This window comes from Mobula hypostoma, chromosome 8 (assembly GCF_963921235.1).
Source record: "Mobula hypostoma chromosome 8, sMobHyp1.1, whole genome shotgun sequence".
NCBI classification, from domain to species: Eukaryota; Metazoa; Chordata; class Chondrichthyes; order Myliobatiformes; family Myliobatidae; genus Mobula; species Mobula hypostoma.
The window spans coordinates 31,418,975-31,441,333 of NC_086104.1; the positions used below are offsets into that span (position 1 = coordinate 31,418,975).

Sequence of the window (22,359 nt, forward strand, 5' to 3'; positions counted from 1 at the left end):
TCCAAGCCTGGATACTTGTAACCACAGTGAGCAAAACAATTCTATGTTGTCTTAGTACTTACTTCTTGCCAACTATCAGTGGCAAAAATCACTGCTTTTTGAACACAAACATGTGCAACTGACACTATTTAAAAACTGTTCGCTCTGAGCATTGTCTAACCACCACAAAAATCAACATGACTGGTGCTAATTAGAAACTGATGTGGACGTTAAAAATAATTTTAGAAACATTCATCATTAGTGCCCTTCGTAGAAGAAATATGTGTTGCAATTTCCGACATTTCTATCTGGAAGTAGCAAGCACTGATTAATTGTCTAATAACAACTCATTTAAAATTTTTTGGCTTAAATACCGCACTTTGTATGGTACCATATGATTACAAAATTACTGCATGCTTTCTAACATTGTTGTGTACAGTTTGGTTCCCGGAATGTGAACCTTGTTGCTGCAAATATTCTCCATTCTTTCTTCAGGTGGAAATCCAAAAGTTGCTTCTGGAGGGATGGTGTTAGCTTTGCCACAACAGTATTTTGTTGAATGGTTCTTCAATTACATTTAAATTAGCGGGAGGAGAAGATGGCGCAACGCCTGCGTGTGCGCAGCCCTCCGGTGAAAAATGATATCGTATCTGTTAAATAGGGGCCGTGGACAATTCTGATTTGATGGAAAATGGACGTGAAAGCACAGAAGAACATCTGGAGAAATTTCTGAAACGCCCGTTCGCTGCTGTCGTTACTGTGTGGTCGGGAATCTTTCGGAGGGTAGGCCTCAAAATCCCCAGCCTTGCCTGCTTTTGGCGACCGAGAAGAAGGTCGAATCGTTCAGACAGAGATGGCGCTCAATACTCGGGTGTCAGAGAGCTGATCAGAGCTCGAAGTTTTCGGATGACTCAGAGTCAGATTGTGGTCGGCATGGCAGGGAGAGTTTTTCTTCCTTCTCCGCTCTGCGTGAGATGTGGGACATTTCAGAAACTTTGAACCTTACTGTGCTCATGGACTATACTTTGAACTTTACTGTGCTCATCAAGTTATGGTATTGTTACACTGTTTGTAACTATATGTTATAATTATGTGGTTTTGTCAATTTTTTCAGTCTTGGTCTGTCCTGTGTTTTGTGATATCACACCGGAGGAAATAATGTATCATTTCTTAATGCATGCATTACTAAATGACAATAAAAGAGGACTACGTGTCTTCATAATCTAAAAAAAATGATGACACCTATCTGCCTTACTGAATCCTATCGAAGGCAAAAGAGTTTCTGAGATTGGAGTTTTACATATCTCTCTGTTTACAACAACTGTCAAAAATTATTATTAGAAACCAATGGCATACAAGCAGTTATATGGTAAGACCAAGTGGAACAAAATGCTAACATTAGTAGAACTTTTTTGTCAGTCCCAAAATCAAGAGGTCGACAAACAGGCAGCATCTGTTCAGTCCGGCTGGGAAAATATAAACTCATCTTGATCTTTAAGTTTCAATGCTGCATTTGTAAAGCAATGAGTTTCAATGCTCTACTTACAAAGCAATGTTATTGCTTTACAAACAGAGCATTGAAATTTATTTAAATGTTACATAAAGCATACATTTTGAAATTCCATCTCCATTACGATTTGGAAAGATCGTACAAGATTAGACCACAATTTAACAATTGAGGCACTATTGATTTGTATGGGAAAAAAATATTTCTCTGGTAGCACATATTATACTACTCATGTGCATCTGCAAAATATGGGGAAGAGAAGAAAACTTTCTATGGGTTGCATGTTCTTTTAATCATCTAGTGAGAATATAGCTTTATTATTTCACATTCATGCCCATTTATTCATTATATAACTATACTGTATATTCTGCAGCAAATGAAGATGTCATTGTTTTTCATTTCTAGGTAACACAGGTAACCAGAGTACTCCAACTAGTTCAAATATAATAAACACATTGTATAATGGCGTTTAGTTAAAATAAAGCTGGTCACCTTGATAATAATACCATTTTTCATTCAAAAATCTATGTACAGACCATAAATGCAGGACAATGTCAAAAATATATTTCCTTCTAGGGTATTTTTGTTATTATTGAAATGTGAAACAGGCAGAAAGCAGGCATAAGCCCCTCAATTCAATGAGACCATGTCTGATTCAATCTTAGCTGCAAAACCACTTCCCTGCTCTCTCCCCATTAGACTTTCTTAAAGTGGTCATCTCCAAGTCTGAAACTATGCCCTTGTTTTTGATAACTTCACAAAGGTAAACATCCTCTTAGCATCCTTCCTTCAAACACTTTGTAACTTCCGCCTTTCAATAAGATGACCCCTTATGTTTCATGCACATGAATCCCCCACAAGGCTGCTGCACAGCAACATTTGTAGTGTCACTCAACACAAGCGATTCTGCAGATGCTGGAAATCCAAAGCAACACACAAAATGCTGGAGGAACTCAGCAGGTCAAGCAGCATCTAAGGAAATAAGTAAACAGTCAACGTGTTGGGCTGTGATTCTTCGTCAGGACTGAGGAAGGGTCTCAGCCCAATACGTTGACAATTCACTTCCATAGCTGCTGCCTGGCCTGTTGACTTCCTCTAGCATTTTGTGTGTGTAGTATTGCTCAATTTGCTTTCTCATTCTGTTCTAAAATGGTTTAAAGATTTTAAAGATTAAATATCAGCTTTCTTTGTCACATGTACATTGAAACATACAGTGAAATGCATTGCTTGTGACAATGACCAAACAGTCCAAATATCTGCTGGGAACAGCCCGCAAGTGTTGCCAAGTCTCCAGTGCCAACATAGCATACCCACAACTTACTAACCTTAACTCATGTTTTTTTGGAATGCAGGGAGAAACTGGAGCACCCAGGGGAAACTCACGAGGTCTCAGGGAAAATGTACAAACTCCTTACAGACAGTGGAGGGAACTGAACCCCAATCTTACACCTAGTGCTGTAAACTGTTACACTAACTAAGCTACCATGCACCCCCATGGTATACCTCACGTTTCCATGTTGTAGTCCATCTGCCAAATTCTTGTCCACTCACTTAACCTAACTACATCTTTCTGTCACAAACACAAGAAAATCTGCAGATGCTTGGAATCCAAAGCAACACACACAAAATGCTAGAGGAACTCGGCAGGCCAGGCAGCATCTATGGACAACTTCAGGAGTCCTGATGAAGGGTCTTGGCCTGAAGCATCGACAGTTTACTCTTTTCCACAGATGCTACCTAGCCTGCTGAGTTCCTTCAGCATTCTGTGTTGGTCTCGGCCCGAAACAGTGACTGTTTATTCTTTTCCATTGATGCTGCCAAGCCTGCTGAGTTCCTCCAGCGTTTTGCGTGTGTTGCTTTCTATAACTTTCTGTACCCATTGGTGTTCTCCTCAGAACCTGCAAGCCCATCTTTGTATCATCTGTAAATCTGGCAACAGTACACTTGTTCCCTTTACCCAAGTCATTAACATTTATTGTAAATAGCTGAGGCCCAATATCAGTTCTTGATTAGTCACTAATTGCCAATCCAAAAAGGACCCATTTATCATGACTACTTTCCTTTAGTTAGCCAATTACCCATCCCATCATTCTTATTTTGTGTAGTAACCTTTTCTGTGACTGCAGTAATCAATCAGAGTTTCCAGATGAAATTCACAATCACAACATATCTTGTCTCTTTGATGCAAATCATTGAAAAAAAATGCAAAGTTTCTAACTTGCAAACAAGGAGCACAGTGTGGTTAAAATTCTAAAGCACATGGAATGCAGTGCCATTATTATTTTTCTGGCCAACTGCACAAATTTGAATATAGAAATATCACACAATGCTAATCTTTCAAAAGGTCACTGACCTGAAATATTAATTTGTTGCATCTCCTTGGATGCTGGCCACTGAGGGATTTTATTTTAGATAAGGAAAACAGCTGATTGATATACTATTACAACATAATCACAATCCACTACACATCTTTCACTTAATGATCCCTTAAAACTATTAAAATTGATTTTGCTTCAAAGTGTACCAATGCACTGCATTTGCCATGAAGTATTTGCAGCAGAGCCTACCTGCAATGAGAACTGTATGTTGTCTGCCACACATTTAACATATGTTTGCAGGTTTCGAGAGCTTCATCGGGTCCCTTCTGTACTGCCTCAAGTCTGACTTTAGTGAAAAGTAAACTGCAAAAGAAGGGAATATAAAATAAAATGCCCCATCTTGTGTGGTATATATTCTATAAGTTATTTATTTTTCACAAAATAGGACCATTTGCAATGCATAATTTTCAGACACAGGAACCTAGTTTACTAATGGAGATAACTACACGGTGTGTTACAGAAACGATAACAGAGTACCAATTAAAGACTATATCCCATTGTAACTCAACAACTATTTTTCAAAGATAGTTTATTGCAGGCCCTCCTTTGACAAAGGTTGACCATGGATGTTGCGTCCTAGTTGCCTATGTGATATGCAGTCAGGGCAGTGTGATATGGAGAGCAAGCTGTTGCCCATGTAACAGGACTCCCCTCCCCCCCCATGCAGCTGATGAACCCAAATGCCATTGGGAGCATTTAACTGGTAGTGGAAGCTTATGCACATTGATAAACAATTTAACTAGAGCTTAATAGCATATTACAAGTTGCTACAAGTGAAATATAGCAGATTATTTTTAATTGATGGTAGAGAATCAGTTAATGGGTTGTCTGGAACTTGCTTATTTACCTGTGGTTGACCCATTTGTCTCTGGTGGGCAAATCGAGAATCTGAAGCCAACTGGAGCAATGCCTATTGCCTCCAGCTGTCAAGTGAAGGATTGCTGAATTGGCTGCAATCGAGTAGAATTGGCTCCAACTCAGTAGAATGCAATCTCTAGAGCATAGATCATTTTCAATACGGAGCCAAAGCCGATCCCTCAGCCACCTGTCCACATTGAGAAGCAACCCAAGTGCTTAAGCTCTGACTAACACAGCAAAAAGGTGCCAACCTTGTTCTTAAATATCCACAGGATGATCCAGCTAGTTTTGAAATGAGAGCTAACATTTGAACCTTCCATGATTTGGTGTGCCCAACCTAATTTGTATACAAACTAACAAGACTAAAGATTGCTCAAGCAGTTTCCTCCTACATTACAGATTGTGACATGCATATTTTCCTTGACAAGCAGTTATACATATTTAAGATGTCCGAATATACCTACCACATCTAAAAAGTGAAGTTCAGGAATCTGAAAGACATTTCTACTGTTCAATCTAACCTTCAGCAAATTACACATAAAATAATGTCAGCAAGCATTTATATGTATTCTTTGTAGTTTAGATTTGTACCTATTGTAGGCAGAGTGGCACAAACACAAATAACACCACCCTCATACTATGCACATAAATTGCTGACAACATTAAATAAAGCCATTAGCTCAGAATTATTCAGCTTCAAAGTCAGCGGAAGGAATATTTCCTTTTTTCCCCTCCCCATTGTCCATCATAAGCATGCGAAATAGACCCTTAGACATAACAGGGTATCTTGCAACATTTTTTTCACATTTTTGAATGTTGCTTGAAATTTTGAACACATTCACCCTGGCAGACTAAAGCAACAATAGTGTACATAGATGCATGGTACAAATCATTTTACTGAATAAAGGAGGAACTTGTTGCAATTATTTCATCAAGGGTGTTACACATAACACCTTTGAACAGCTGGTACAGCAAAGGTTTGAAAGATATAATAATTATGAACAACAGAGCGCTGTTAATATGATAAATTCCAAACTCTTGGGACCATAGTTCAAAGTATATTTCTTATCGAAGTACACTTATATCACCATAACATAACCCGAGATTTATTTTCTTAGTATTCTGGGACGAAAGGAAAGTTCATGCACAGATCATACCAGAAACATCTTTGGATTTTGAATTTGCCTTGAACAAGGGGATAGGGCGAGAAGATATCCATGGATTTTTGCTCAGGTGATTAGATGGCTCAGGCAGGGTATAATGTACAGATTTGTCTTTAGCATTTTCAGTATTGCTTGTGCAATGCAGATAGATGTCATTTGCTACCACCCTTAGCTGAGCTGAGCAGAAAATGACTTTCTCAAAGTTGGACAGAAAGAAACCTGAAGCCATGCCTGAATTGTCATTAACCTCATTTCATGTCCAGTTAAAGATGCAATCTTAATGACTTAAGAGTATTTCTAGTGCTTCAACATAGATGAAAAAAATTAAAAGATAAGGGATCGCCACCAAAAATACCCTCCCATAGAATTCAAAAACTGATAGATAAGTATTTAGGGAAATAAATAGAGAGATATACCAAAACACAAGTGTAACATTGCTGAAAAGGTGATCCTTTTTAAAAATTATATTCACAAATTAATGATGTTGTATAAATTATATTATTCTTTAAAAATAAGAGGCAATGAATGGGTAATGGAACAGAATACACAGGAAAAGGGCTGGGAAACAAGGAGATTTGTGGGGAAAAAAAAGAAACTGACAAGGATTAATATAATCCTTGGTGATAATCGTTGAAGCAACCTTCCAAACCCAACTGTTTTCACTCAAGGCAAGATCATTAGAAATGTATTAGTTGTAGTCTTCCAAAATTTACCAGCTTTGAGGCTACACAGGATTAATGGAAGGTGGTACGAACAGCAAACTTTCATAAAGAGAGCAGGAAGAGGCAAACTCCAATAAGAAAGCTAGCAGAGCTATAACAGAATATTGATAAAATTCAGACTATATCTGTTATCAAAGATAGGGAGCAGACTGTCAAGATGAAAGGAATTGGCTTGGCATCCAGTGATGACATTTTGTTTTTCAGAAAAATAACAAATCTCAGAATTTAGACCAAACTTGTTAACAGCAAATGAAGGGCTGACATACTTGCATAAGGGCTACACGAGTATGGAGTACAATGCCTTGGAATTCCACAGATATACACACACAAAAGATGAATAAAAAACAACTAAAGCTTTTAAATGAAAAGATTGGAGGAATTCAGCAAAGTAAGAAAGGTTCAGTGGGTTTTACCCAAATTGCTTAGGATGTCTCAAAATTAATTTCCGTCTACAGCATTGGTTGAACAGGCAGCCAATAAAGGAAATGTTCAGTTGAGCATTGTGGGCATACTACACATATTGGCGCTAGAATGTGTGGTGACACTTGTGAGCTGCCCCAACACATCCTAGGTTGTGTTGGTTGTTAACACAAACAACCCATTTCAGTGTATGTTTTGATGTACTTATACATGTGATAATAAATCCAAACCTTGAAAGTTAGTTCCTCCAATACATTTTCTAGCCTCCACCATCTAACAGAGAACAGTGTTTGATGCCAAGTATATGAAAAGCAGAAAAATATATATCAAGTGAAAATTCCAAGAAAATGTCTGAATTTGTGATAGGTAATTAGTATCTAAAATATAGAAAACAACATTCTTTTTTTATTTCCTCTTTTAAATGATTAGCTGCAAAGAACAGCTCTTATTTTCAATATTCTAAACAAACAAATATTCCTGCAGTGACATGGAATTCAGACTGCTCCAGTGGTCTGTGAACAGCCCATCTATTCACAATAAATGAGTGCAGAACCACTGAACTTAATAAATTGGCCATGTTTGGAAATGTATGGAATTGATCATTACAGTTGACATACAAAAGGTGGGAAATATAAATAGAATAACTTTTCTCAGTGCTGGAATGTGTTTGGGCATTGTTCTTTCCTTTCCTCTCCTGGATTACCACTGATCTTATAGAATGAGCTTCTTAAAAAATTATGAGGCTTAAACAAAGCTACCGATGTGGAAAATACTGGTGCTGCCATTGTAGTAATGCCAGAGTATGCTTTTCAAGCATTTTTGTGTATTTTACTCTGCTAATAACTGTGACTTACAGGAGGCTCTTGTTTAATTTATAAGTAGAACCAATACTTTATAGGAACTTTGTGACCAGTGAAAACATGCATTTTCTTAACGAACAACAAGCATATGTAAATAAGCATCAATTACAGGAAAATGATCTAACAAAGGGCCTTCTGGCGACTTTCGGCAGCCAAAACCTGAGTTTGCTTTATAGTGAGCTGCTTGCAAGTCTAAAAAACAGAAAAAGCTTGCAGCGCATTGGTGAGGTGTTGGTGTAGCAAGTTCCAGAACACACACAACTCTAGATCTGAACTAACAATTGGAATCATGGAACGGTATAGCATGGAAAATAGTCCTTCAACCCAATCAGTCTGTATCACCAAGAGCCAATCACCTCCATTGATCCGACACTTCAGCAACTCTCACAGCTTCTACCACTCACCTACAGTACACACTAGGAGTAACTCAGTGCGCTGGAATGTGAAAAGAACTGAAGCATCCAGAGGAAACTCATACAGTCGCTGGTAGCACACGTAAACTCCACAGAGACATCATACTTCAACTGAAAGACATTATTCCTCACAACCGTCTGGGAATAAGTGTCTAAACAGGGACAGCTATTCTATAGTTTAGTTAAGCAATAGCAAACACATTCATAATCACAGGATCATACAACAATCATCATGCCAGACCGCTCCATCACAGAAACTAGGTATATATTGTACCACAAGATGGTCGGAATTCCCCGTGGTGTTCGTACGTTAATCTGCAGGCAGGAGGGAGCAAACTAGTGAGTTCTCAATGTTTGACTCCACACCGAATGGCATTAGGTCAAACATGGGCCATGAAACCACTCTTGGTTACTAGCCTTCTTCCTCCACTGTTGAATCAGCCCACCACCATCTCAACGAGAGGTTCCTAACCTTTTTTTATGCCATGGAACCATTACTATTAAGCGAGGACTCTCTGAACCCCACATTGGTAACCCCTGATCTAGACACTCTCCTCTTTCTTGAACAATACTTAGAAATGGCACCAAAAGTAACAAGAGCACAGAAAGCACTCAGAATGGAAAACTTCAACATCCATCAGCAAGGGTCGTTTAGGTTACCACCAGCTAAGCTAAATGTCCACTCACTGAATCTTGAAGAAGATGGCAGCCGGAGTCGGTAGCAGGAAGTGAACACAACAAGGGGTAAGCTTACCTGACGCTGCCTTCACCAGTCTATCTGCAGCAGGCCTAACTGTCTACTGCAGCTTTGATAGAAGTGACCCCTGCACAGTCCTTCTGAAGGCAAAGTCTTGTCTTCTCCCAGGACACCATCCATTGTGTTGTGCAGCGTTATAGTCATGCAGAAGCAATAGACTCAGACCAGATACGGTAGCACAAAGCTGGCGTTCATGCAATACCGTGAACATAAACTGCAGTAGAAATGTGTACTACAATTATCTGTGTTATTGGTGGGGGTGGGAGAAGGGAGGTTATAGTCTTCTGCCAGTTTCTCTCCACACAAAAATCTAATTTATTCAACCATTTTGCTGCAGTTCCAGATCAAACAGGAGTTTGATTTTACTAGTGCCTCCTCTTGTATAAAACCATAAGACAAAAGAGTAGCATTAGGCCATTCAATCCATCAAGTCTGTTCTGGAACATGAACGGGTTTTAAGTAAGAATTACAGGAAAGAGGATCCTGAGGATGCAAAAACAAGTCCTAAACCAGAGGATCCGAGACATTGTACACATCCATGGCAGGTAGAGTAAGGAAATGTCATTCCTGAAGATTTTACAGAAAAGCATTTAATACCCAAAAAATTTTACTGCACAACTTAAAAGAGTCTGTGTGTGTCTGGATAATTAGGTGACTAAGACCAAGAGGAGAGGTGGGGATAAGGTTTATGTATTATCACAAATGCTACCTTGTTAAACAAGAGAAAAATATGGTCAAAAATTGAACTAGGAATACAGGAGTAACTCGTTTAAGGCAGAGATGAGGAGGAATTGATTATGACTAGAGAATCTTAACAACTTTCTACATTGGAGAACTGCGAGGAGCTGAACTGATGAATATATCCTAGAGATTTGTCTGCAGGGGAGTCAAGCATACCAAGAAACTGGCAGGAAATTAGACTGAGGCCAGGATCAGATTAACCATAATCTCACTGAATAGCAGAGTCAGATTGACGGGGCATATGGGTTACTGATCCTATTTCTCATGTTTACTGAGGGCTATGCGGTCAAGATTTGACATCAGGGTTCCTGGGTTTTAGGAAGGCACAGGAGTCATCCACATCTTCTTTCCCAGTATCCTCTATTGACATACTGGGCTGAGAGAGAAAAAATAGGTGAGTTTGTCTTCCAGCTATTATAAATAGTGCAACATCAAGATAAAGAATAAGGCATTCCTATAAACTTTACTGTGAGGGTAATTAGTGTCACCTGGTGGAGAAGTAGAAGAATATCAAGTATTACAAATGCAACAATGCCGTTAGTTGTATTAAAACAAGGCAATTCAGGAATTCTGGCATCTTGTATATTCTGTGGTAAATTGGAGTATACAATCTCTCCTTTCCCCACACTTTCTGCAATCGTCTTCATATTTTCTATCATCTTCAAATCTACTTTTCTACTTCAAAGATTTTTTTCATTGCCCTGTTTTTCTTTGGCTTTTTCTCTTTCCTGTAAGTAGAAGTTAGGATAATTATGGCTTAATGAAGTGGGAGAAGAAACCAGTGAAACTGCAGGTTACATTTATTGGTATGGCTCCTCCAAGAATGAGAGTGATCAAAAACTGTTAATCCTTAACTTAGATATCACTTCCATTTTTGATTCAAATGCCTTTGATAGCTTCTTTTAAAGACCTCATATTAGGATAACACCTTTTGTCTGTCCATCCAGGTACTATCCTATATATGCAAACCTCTTCCATCTGAGTTGTCAGTTCAGTTTTCTGTTTCTTTCAAAATTGAACCATTGAACAATGGATTCAGCAGTGGCTGGATGGGAGACACCAGAGAGTAGTGGTGGATAACTGTTTGTCAGATTGGAGGCCGGTGACTAGTGGTGTGCCTCAGGGATCTGTACTGAGTCCAATGTTGTTTGTCATATATATTAATGATCTGGATGATGGGGTGATATATTGGATTAGTAAGTATACAGATGATACTGAGATAGGTGGAGCTGTGGATAATGAAGTAGGTTTTCAAAGCTTGCGAAGAGACTTAGACCACTTAGAAGAGTGGGCTGAAAGATGGCAGATGGAGTTTAACGCTGATAAATGTGAGGTGCTACATTTTGGTAGGACGAATCAAAATAGGACATACATGGTAAATGGTAGGGCACTGAAGAATGCAGTAAAACAGAGGGATCTAGGAATAATGGTGCATAGTTCCCTGAAGGTGGAATCTCATGTGGATAGGGTGGTGAAGAAAGCTTTTGGTATGTTGGCCTTTATAAATCAGAGCATTGAGTATAGGAACATACATCAAAGTTGCTGGTGAACGCAGCAGGCCAAGCAGCATCTATAGGAAGAGGCGCAGTCGACGTTTCAGGCCGAGACCCTTCGTCAGGACTAACTGAAGGAAGAGTGAGTAAGGGATTTGAAAGCTGGAGGGGGAGGGGGAGATGCAAAATGATAGGAGAAAACAGGAGGGGGAGGGATAGAGCCGAGAGCTGGACAGGTGATAGGCAAAAGGGGATACGAGAGGATCATGGGACAGGAGGTCCGGGAAGAAAGACAAGGAGGGGGAGGTGACCCAGAGGATGGGCAAGAGGTATATTCAGAGGGACAGAGGGAGAAAAAGGAGAGTGAGAGAAAGAATGTGTGCATAAAAATGAGTAACAGATGGGGTACGAGGGGGAGGTGGGGCCTTAGCGGAAGTTAGAGAAGTCGATGTTCATGCCATCAGGTTGGAGGCTACCCAGACGGAATATAAGGTGTTGTTCCTCCAACCTGAGTGTGGCTTCATCTTTACAGTAGAGGAGGCCGTGGATAGACATGTCAGAATGGGAATGGGATGTGGAATTAAAATGTGTGGCCACTGGGAGATCCTGCTTTCTCTGGCGGACAGAGCGTAGATGTTCAGCAAAGCGGTCTCCCAGTCTGCGTCGGGTCTCACCAATATATAAAAGGCCACATCGGGAGCACCAGACGCAGTATATCACCCCAGTCGACTCACAGGTGAAGTGATGCCTCACCTGGAAGGACTGTTTGGGGCCCTGAATGGTGGTAAGGGAGGAAGTGTAAGGGCATGTGTAGCACTTGTTCCGCTTACACGGATAAGTGCCAGGAGGGAGATCAGTGGGGAGGGATGGGGAGGACGAATGGACAAGGGAGTTGTGTAGGGAGCGATCCCTGCGGAATGCAGGGGGGGGGGGAGGGAAAGATGTGCTTAGTGGTGGGATCCCGTTGGAGGTGGCGGAAGTTACGGAGAATAATAGATCACCACCAGCCTCCCCCCTCCCCCCTCTGATCCCAGCTCTCATCCGTGCTGGGTCTTTACCATCCCCTCCGACCTTCAACTGTCGGAGGCAGAACGCTCTGTTCTCAGTAAGGGCCTCACGTTTGTCCCCCTTCGCCCACACCTCAGTGAGTTCCGTGTTCGCCATGATGCGGAACTTTTCTTCCACCGTCTCCGTCTCCGAGCCTACTTCTTCGGCAAGGACTCTTCCACCCCCACCGATGACCCCTTCTCCCGTCTTCAACCCTCCTCTTCTTCATGGACACCCCGCTCTGGTCTTCTGCCTGCTCTGGATCTCTTTATTGCTAACTGCCGACGGGACATCAACCGTCTCGACTTCACCGCACCTTGTCCCCATTCCAACCTCACTCCTTCGGAACGCTCTGCTCTCCACTCCCTCCGCACTAATCCTAACCTTATTATTAAACCCGCTGATAAGTGGGGTGCTGTTGTAGTCTGGCGTACTGACCTCTACCTTGCCGAGGCGCAGCGACAACTCGCGGATACCTCCTCTTATTTACCCCTCGATCGTGACCCCACTAAGGAGCACCAGGCCATTGCCTCCCACACCATCACTAACTTTATCCGCTCAGGGGATCTCCCATCCACTGCTACCAACCTTATAGTTCCCACACCCCGCACTTCCCGTTTCTACCTCCTACCCAAGATCCACAAACCTGCCTGTCCTGGCCGACCTATTGTCTCAGCTTGCTCCTGCCCCACCGAACTCGTTTCTGCATACCTCGACACTGTTTTATCACCCCTTGTTCAATCCCTTCCGACCTATGTTCGTGACACTTCTCACGCTCTTAAACTTTTCGATGATTTTAAGTTCCCTGGCCCCCACCACTTTATTTTCACCATGGATGTCCAGTCCTTATATACTTCCATCCCCCATCAGGAAGGTCTCAAAGCTCTACGCTTCTTTTTGGATTCCAGACCCAATCAGTTTCTACCACCACTCTGCTCCGTCTAGCGGAATTAGTCCTTACTCTTAATAATTTCTCCTTTTGCTCCTCCCATTTCCTCCAAACTAAAGGTGTAGCTATGGGCACCCGTATGGGTCCTAGCTATGCCTGCCTTTTTGTTGGGTTTGTGGAACAATCTATGTTCCGTGCCTATTCTGGTATATGTCCCCCACTTTTCCTTCGCTACATTGACGACTGCATTGGCACTGCTTCCTGCACGCATGCAGAACTCGTTGACTTTATTAACTTTGCCTCCAACTTTCACCCTGCCCTCAAGTTTACCTGGTCCATTTCCGACACCTCCCTCCCCTTTTTAGATCTTTCTGTCTCTGTCTCTGGAGACAGCTTATCCACTGATGTCTACTATAAGCCTACTGACTCTCACAGCTATCTGGACTATTCCTCTTCTCACCCTGTCTCTTGCAAAAGTGCCATCCCCTTCTCGCAATTCCTCCGTCTCTGCCGCATCTGCTCTCGGGATGAGGCTTTTCATTCTAGGACGAGGGAGATGTCTTCATTTTTTAAAGAAAAGGGCTTCCCTTCCTCCACTATCAACTCTGCTCTTAAACGCATCTCCCCCATTTCACGTACATCTGCTCTCACTCCATCCTCCCACCACCCCACTAGGAATAGGGTTCCCCTGGTCCTCACCTACCACCCCACCAGCCTCCGGGTCCAACATATTATTCTCCGTAACTTCCGCCACCTCCAACGGGATCTCACCACTAAGCACATCTTTCCCTCCCCTCCTCTCTCTGCATTCCGCAGGGATCGCTCCCTACACAACTCCCTTGTCCATTCGTCCCCCCCATCCCTCCCCACTGATCTCCCTCCTGGCACTTATCCGTGTAAGCGGAACAAGTGCTACACATGCCCTTACACTTCCTCCCTTACCACCATTCAGGGCCCCAAACAGTCCTTCCAGGTGAGGCATCACTTCACCTGTGAGTCGACTGGGGTGATATACTGCGTCTGGTGCTCCCGATGTGGCCTTTTATATATTGGTGAGACCCGACGCAGACTGGGAGACCGCTTTGCTGAACATCCAAGCTCTGTCCGCCAGAGAAAGCAGGATCTCCCAGTGGCCACACATTTTAATTCCACATCCCATTCCCATTCTGACATGTCTATCCACGGCCTCCTCTACTGTAAAGATGAAGCCACACTCAGGTTGGAGGAACAACACCTTATATTCCGTCTGGGTAGCCTCCAACCTGATGGCATGAACATCGACTTCTCTAACTTCCGCTAAGGCCCCACCTCCCCCTCGTACCCCATCTGTTACTCATTTTTATGCACACATTCTTTCTCTCACTCTCCTTTTTCTCCCTCTGTCCCTCTGAATATACCTCTTGCCCATCCTCTGGGTCACCCCCCCCCTTGTCTTTCTTCCCGGACCTCCTGTCCCATGATCCTCTCGTATCCCCTTTTGCCTATCACCTGTCCAGCTCTCGGCTCTATCCCTCCCCCTCCTGTCTTCTCCTATCATTTTGCATCTCCCCCTCCCCCTCCAGCTTTCAAATCCCTTACTCACTCTTCCTTCAGTTAGTCCTGACGAAGGGTCTCGGCCTGAAATGTCGACTGCGCCTCTTCCTATAGATGCTGCTTGGCCTGCTGCGTTCACCAGCAACTTTGATGTATGTTGCTTGAATTTCCAGCATCTGCAGAATTCCTGTTGATTGAGTATAGGAGTTGGAATGTAATGTTGAAATTGTATATGGCATTGGTAAGGCCAAATTTGGAGTGTGGTGTACAGTTCTGGTCACCAAATTATAGGAAAGATGTCAACAAAATTGAGAGAGTACAGAGGAGATTTACAAGAATGTTGCCTGGGTTTCATCTCCTAAGTTACAGAGAAAGATTGAACAAGTTGGGTCTTTATTCTTTGGAACGTAGAAGGTTGAGGGGGGAATTGATAGAGGTATTTAAAATTATGAGGGCGATAGATAGAGTTGACGTGGATAGGTTTTTTCCATTGAGAGTGGGGGAGATTCAAACAAGAGGACGTGAGTTGAGAGTTAAAGGGCAAAAGTTTAGGGGTAACATGAGGGGGAACTTCTTTACTCAGAGAGTGGTAGCTGTGTGGAACGAGCTTCCAGCAGAAGTGGTTTAAGCAGGTTTGATGTTGTCATTTAAAGTTAAATTGGATAGATATATGGACAGGAAAGGAATGGAGGGTTGTGGGCTGAGTGCAGGTTGGTGAGACTAGGTGAGAGTAAGAGTTCGGCACGGACTAGAAGGGCCGAGATGGCCTGTTTCCGTGCTGTAATTGTTATATGGTTATATTGTTATATATTTATTTTTAAATAACTCAAAGGGAAGCAGTCTCTTAGATTTTTATGTTTGCATTAAACAAGGTATAATGAATTCAGTTGAGAAAGGCAAGCATGCTCTATAGTTTCTTTACCACTCTATCTACACGTGTTGCAATTTGCAGGAAGTTATGGACTTAAACATTCCAAGATCTTGGCTGAAGTTTCTGGGAAAATTCAGAAGGTGCAATGAGAGAGTGTTCCCAAAGATGAAGAAGTATTCTAAAAGGAGGATGAGGCAACCATGACTGAGAAGGGAAGTAAAAGACAACATAAAAGGAAAAGAGAGGGCTTATAATGCAGCAAAAATTAGTAGGAAGTTAGAGGATTGGGAAGCTTTTAAACAAAAACAAGACAAAGCAACTAAAAGAGCCGTAAGGACAAAAAAGATTTAACATGAAGAGAAGCGAGCCAATAACATAAAAGAGGATATTGCAAGTTTTTTCAAATACAGAGAGTAAACGTGAGATGAGAGTGGATATCGGACAGCTAGAAAATTACCCTGGAGAGGTAGTAATGGGAGAACAAAGAAATGGCGGACTAACTTAGTAAGTATTTTGCGTCAGTCTTCAATGTGGAAGATGTTAGCAGTATGCAAAAAGATTTGAGTGTCGGGGCAGAAGTGTTGGGAAGATATTGGAGTCCATTATTAAGCATTTGGTTTCAGGGTAATAACAGACAAATGATAGCCAAAGTAGAGTCAGTGGATGTTGCTTATTTGAAATTTCAGAGGGCATTTGACAAGGTGCCACACGAGTTCTGCTTAGCAAGTTAAGATTCCACGTTATTACAGGAACAATACAAACATGTATGAAGATTGACTGATTATCAGGATGCAAATAGTGGGAATAAAGGGGGCCTCTTCTGGTTGGCTGCCAGTAACTGGTAGAGTTGCACAGGGGGTCAATGTTAGCACTTTTTTTTTTACATTATATGTCAATGATTTAGATGACAGAATTGAAGGTTTTGTAGCCAAGTTTGTGGATGATACACAGATAAGTGGAGGGGCAGGTAGTGTTGAGGAAGCAGGGAGTCTTGCAGAAGGAGATTAGGAGAATGGGCAAAGGAGTGGCAGATGGAATATAGTATAGGGAAGTGTATGGTCAAAGGAATAAAGGTGTAGAATATTTTCTAAGTGGGGAAATAATTCAAATATTAGATGTGCAAAAGGTCTTGGAGTCCCTGTGCAGGAGTCCCTAAAGATTAACTCACAGTCTGAGTCAGTGGTAAGGAAGGCAAATGCAATGTTAGCATTTATTTCAAGAGGATTGGAATGTAACAGCTAGGATGTAATTAATGCTGAGACTTTATAAGGGATTGGTTAGACCACACTTGAAGTATTGTGAGCAGCTTTAGGCCCTTTATTGAAGAAAAGACGTGCTGGCATTGGAGGTTCATGAGAATGATTTTGGGAATGAAGGGGTTAAGGTATGAGGAGCATTTGATGTCCCTGGGACTGTACTCGAAGACATTTCGAAGAATGGGGGGAGGGGGCATGTCATTGAAACCTATCGAATATTGAAAATTCTGGATAGAGTGGATGTGGGTGAGTATAGGACCAGAAGGCACAGTCTCAGAATAGACTGGAGGTACATCCATTTAGTACAGAGATTACGAGGAATTTCTTTAGCCAGAGGGTAATAAATCTGAGGAATTCATTGCCACATACAGTTATGCAGGCCAAATCACAGAGTATACTTAAAGCAGAGGCTGATAGATCCTAGATTAGTCAGGACATCAAAGTTACAGGGAGAAGGCAAGAAAATGGGATTCAGAGGGATAATAAATCAGCCATGACGGAATGGCGGAGCAGACTCGATAGGCTGCATGGCCTAATTCTGCTCCTATGGCTTATTGTCTTATCCTCTATATACAAGAGCCCATAAGAGTCCTGCCATTTACTCTATATTCCCCCCCGCCTCATATTTGACATCCCATAGTGCAACACCTCACACTTGTCAAATTAAGCTCCAGCTGTCATTTTTCTTCGCACATCTCCAGCTGATCTATGTCCAGCTGTACCCTTTGATAACTTTTTTCACTAAAACATGGGTTTTTGTAAGACGCTAAGGGCCCTCACTCAGCAAAATCTGAAGTGATAAAAGGTCAGAATTGAATTATTTGGACTCTGGAATATATTAAACTATTCAGTTAGACTGTGACTGATTCCATTTAGCCTCTATTTCTTTATATCCCTTGAGGATCTTATTTAAGTAGAATACAATAATATTAGTCTTAAAATTTTAAATTACCCCAGCATCTACATCCTTAAACTCCATAAATCTGTGCAATTTTGTACATTAGTGATTTATAACTAAATTTGATACAGAATCTACGTACATAACTTATCTTTTCTTCTCCAGCATGACCTATAAAGACAGCAATGAAACACATAAATGATGTTAGGAAATCAGTTTCTGTTTCTAGTTTCAATATAATCTTTGCTATTTCACAATTTTCCACATTTACCTTCTGTCACTCATTTCCAAGCTGCAGAACTGCATTTACAATATCAATATTTATTTATCTATGAAAGTACTCATCTACTTTCATGGGATCTGCTTTTTTAGCTCATAATCTCCCTTTTAATCTCAGTTTTCCAATATGATTAGTCCCATTTATATCATATACTTTAAATTTCACTAATTCCAATAATGCTATCACAGCCTACAAGCTGCTTTTGACCTAACCCAATAAATGTAATCTACAGTTTCTCAATGTTTTTTTGCCCACATTCCTCAAGACACAGGAACCCTACTCCCATTAAGAAAGAAGGCATTTATTGATTGATTGATTTTCATTTTGCAAGAATATACTTAGTCTATGATCTTTGAAGATTCCCCACTGATTGATTCTGCGGTCTAATATTCTTGTTCAGTTAATTTATTACTTTTCCTATCTCACAGAATAGTACATTTTTAAAACGATCATCACACACCCACTTACACCAATCTTACCTCACCCAATTTTATCCTCCTCACATTCCCAAGAACTATTTCTCGGGTTCTACCACTCAACTGTGCATTAGGGATGATTTACCATTGTCAATTAACCTGCCAACGTGAGAGGAAACAAGAGGACCTGAGGGAAAACAATGTGTGTCATGGGGAGAACGCACAAACTTCATATACACAGCACCTGGGGGAAAACACGCAAACTCCATATACACAGCACCTGGGAGGGGGAACACGTGTCATGGGGAAAACACGCAAACTCCATATAGACAGCACCTGGGAGGGGGAACACGTGTCATGGGGAAAACACGCAAACTCCATATAGACAGCACCTGGGGAAAAACGTGTGTCATGGGGAGAACACACAAACTCCATAAACACAGCACGGGGGGGGGAGACCCATGTGTCATGGGGAGAACACGTAAACTCCCTATATACAGCATCTGGGGGAAAACATGTGTGTCATGGGGAGAACACGCAAACTTCATATACACAGCACCTGAGGTCGAAACTGAACCCAGATTACTGGAGCTACCAGGTACTATGCCAGCCTGATACCACCAAAGCTACGAATGTGAAATTTGCTGAGGATAAGGAGAGAACCTAAAGAGATTAAATGGATGTACATAGGTCAAGTCAGTAGACAAAGAGTAGAAAAATGGAGCATTCTCTTACAGAATGTGAAATTGCCCATTTTATTTGGAGATACAGCACAGTAACAGGTCCTTCCAATGAGCTCATGCCGCCCAGTTGCACCCATATGACTGATTAGCCTACTAACTGGTAAGTCTTTGGAATGTGGGAGGAAACCAGAACACCCGGAAAAAATCCATTCAGTCACAAAGAGAATGTGCAAACTCCTAATGAAGAGTGGCGGAAGTGAACCTGGGTCACTCGTACTATAATACTGATACACTAACTGCTATGCAATCGTGCCATCCCTTGGAAGGAACAATTAAAATATCAGAATGGTGAAAGATAGCAGAGTCCTGGGGTCCAAATGTTCTGTGTGACCATGTCTGTGTTTTGAAAAAGGTTAGTATGCTCTTAGAGCTGGTTATCCTTGCTAGTGGGACTGCATCCTAAAGTAGGGGGAGATTATGCTTCTGTTACATAGGGCATTAGTGAGGCCACATCACGAATATTGTATAGAATTTGCCCCCTTATTTAAGGAAGGATATTGATGCCTAAGCAGTTAAAAAAAGGGTTTGCAAACTAATGAGTGATTGATCTTATGAGGAGAGATCCTATTGGCTGAGCTTGTATCTGCTGATGTTTAGAAGAGGTGATCTGATTGAAATATACAGTTTCTGAAGGGTCTTGATAGGGTTGATGTGGAGAAAATGTTTCCTCCTGTGACAGAATGCAGAACTAGAGGGCCACTGTTTAAAACTAAATGGTGGCTCATTTAAAATAGAGACAAGGCATCTCTCAGCATCATGTGCCTTTGAGCTCTCCTGCAAATGTAAATTGAAGCAAAATATTTAAATATTTTTATGGCAGGGATAAGAAAAAAATCGTTAAGCAAGTGAGTGGAAGTGGTCACCACTGGTACTGTATTCGGGGATGCAGTGTTGTGATTACAGTAAGACTAGCCATGATCTTATGGATGCCCTGAAGAAGTCTGCCCCAGTTCCTAATACTTAAATACAATATGTGTAACAACATCGCTGAAATCATGATTCATTTCTGGTGAAGTACATTTCTCGGTGCAGCAAAATGCATATATATTGAAAGCCTAATTAGTTCGGGTAAATACCAATAACGGCGTTCCTTTATTTGTATTGTTAGGGTGCACCGCCTAAAGTCCATTAAATACACAGCAGTCTTCTCTCAGTAGGTCACTGCAGGTTAGATTACCGTCACCATATAGCTGAAGCCAGTGGCAGTTAGCGAAGTCATTCTGTTCCCATAAATGTTTTAAAATATTGTAATCGTTAATAACCAGATTGGCGCAATTTTAATTTAAAAAATTGGGCCGTGGTTCCCCCCTCCATCTACAAGATACGCAAATTGAACAACGGGTAAATGGTTTTCGTGGGCCGACAAGAAATTTTCCTCATTACTGTATCAACTCATTTTTCATTTAAAGGTTAGCTTAGCTACTAATCGTTTTATTAACTCGGCTCTAATTGTGGATATAAAATTGCTGATAGAATCAACGATGCGGAAGAAAACATTCTGTTGTCTGCCATGTGTTTCACATATGATTCTTTGACAGCAACAACTAAGTACTGTAGTTACCCCGCTCCGCAAGACAAGTTAATCACCCGGAGAGGAGGTTCATGACCTTCGCCTACACCGCTCAGAGACTTTACCGAATGAGCTGATTGGAAGGGCAAATTAACGTTCAGGCAATTGAGATTCAGTCTGAAGGGATGCCGAGAGGGACAGCTCTCCGTCTCAGACCTCAGCAAAGCTGGCAGCGCCTGTTCTGCACAGCGGTCATCAAAACCCCCACAATGGGCACCGGCGCGAAAGGCTGATTAACTGATAGTCAAATATAACCTACTGAAGTAAAACTAATGGAGTTTGAAACATGGACTTCGACAATACATTTGTTTCAAAATTATTATTTGTTATAGTAAAGGCAAAATCACTGAAGATAACATTTGGAAAATAATGCTGCAGGCGATACAAAGTGAAAGCCACATAAACAGTCTGTACTCACACACAGCCCTAATACAGTGAGAGGGAACCACCCGGCAGGTGCTGCAAATAACCCGCTGACGCAATCGCATCGAAATTAAACTGCATTGGCGAGTGTCAGCCACGGCAGCTGCAGCACGGCGCTTTTTGCCTCGCCTCTGCTGATCTCAGTGTTAAGCTGCAGTGGCTGTCATTAGTCATACTGCAGCTCCACCGCAGGCTGAATCAACGGAAGCGAGTGTACTCCAGGGTACAGCTCGCAGACATAGAGGTCTAAAATGGAGGAACCGCAGACTGTCTCTCCTCACTCCCGCTCCGTTTAAAAATTAACCTCTCTCCGCCGTACGACTAAGAACACTGCAGAGATACACTCAGCAACTTGTATGAGATCTGATTGGTGCACTCACAAGCTTATCTCATGAAAATTCACGGTAAATATAGACAGAAATAACATTATGGAAAAGCATTTAAACAAAGTAACAATCCTGAATAGTAGTGCGTTCTGCATTCTAAAGCTTAGATGAAGCTGTTCAGCCTAACTAGACAAAACACTTAAATATGAATGCAAACGTGTCATTTGAGATTATTCCTCCGTATTTTCCAGGGGAAAAGTCACCAAAAGCTCCCAGTGTGCAGGTGAGGCGCGCCTAAAGATATTTTTTAAACGGTGTTTCAAAACCAAAACACTTTATTTCCTTTTGGCAGTAGAGCTTTACATTTGGGAATTGGGCTGACTGTAGCCAGATCAAGCAGGTTAATGGATGCAGGTTAGTCGGCAATGTGAAGGGAATCTTGTCACGCTGACAGTCTGTCTCGGCAGCCGGCCATCTGTCATTGCAGGGCACAATTCAATTCCAATGAATTCATACTTCGGCTCGTTGCTACCTCCATCCACCGACTGCGTTTGTCTGTTTGTTGAGCTGCTGCTAACATTTCCCAGTTCAGTTGTGAACGCTCACCTCTCTTTCTCTTTCCCTCCCCAGAGATGCGGACATTCCTATTTCATTGGTTTGCAAAGTAGCCATCAGAGTATTAAATTTAGGTTGGAGTGGCACATATAATATCAGGACAGAGAGAAACGCGGGTAGCAATTGCGCAGCTGTCAGGAATCCTTGAATGATTTAACAAGGGACTTGAAGATGACAGCTTAGCTAATCAGTGCTATCATG

General features: G+C 41.7%; 1 protein-coding gene across 4 annotated transcripts in view; it reads right to left on the reverse strand.

The window, feature by feature from the left end:
* Positions 1-22,359, reverse strand: part of LOC134350445 (tetratricopeptide repeat protein 7A-like) — a 265,556-nt gene that overhangs the window by 83,378 nt on the left and 159,819 nt on the right. For all 4 annotated transcript variants that reach the window (XM_063055643.1, XM_063055644.1, XM_063055642.1 and 1 more), the window contains one exon: positions 4,054-4,167. In XM_063055643.1, coding sequence (XP_062911713.1) covers positions 4,054-4,167 — 114 coding nt within the window. The remainder of the gene's footprint in view (positions 1-4,053; positions 4,168-22,359) is intronic.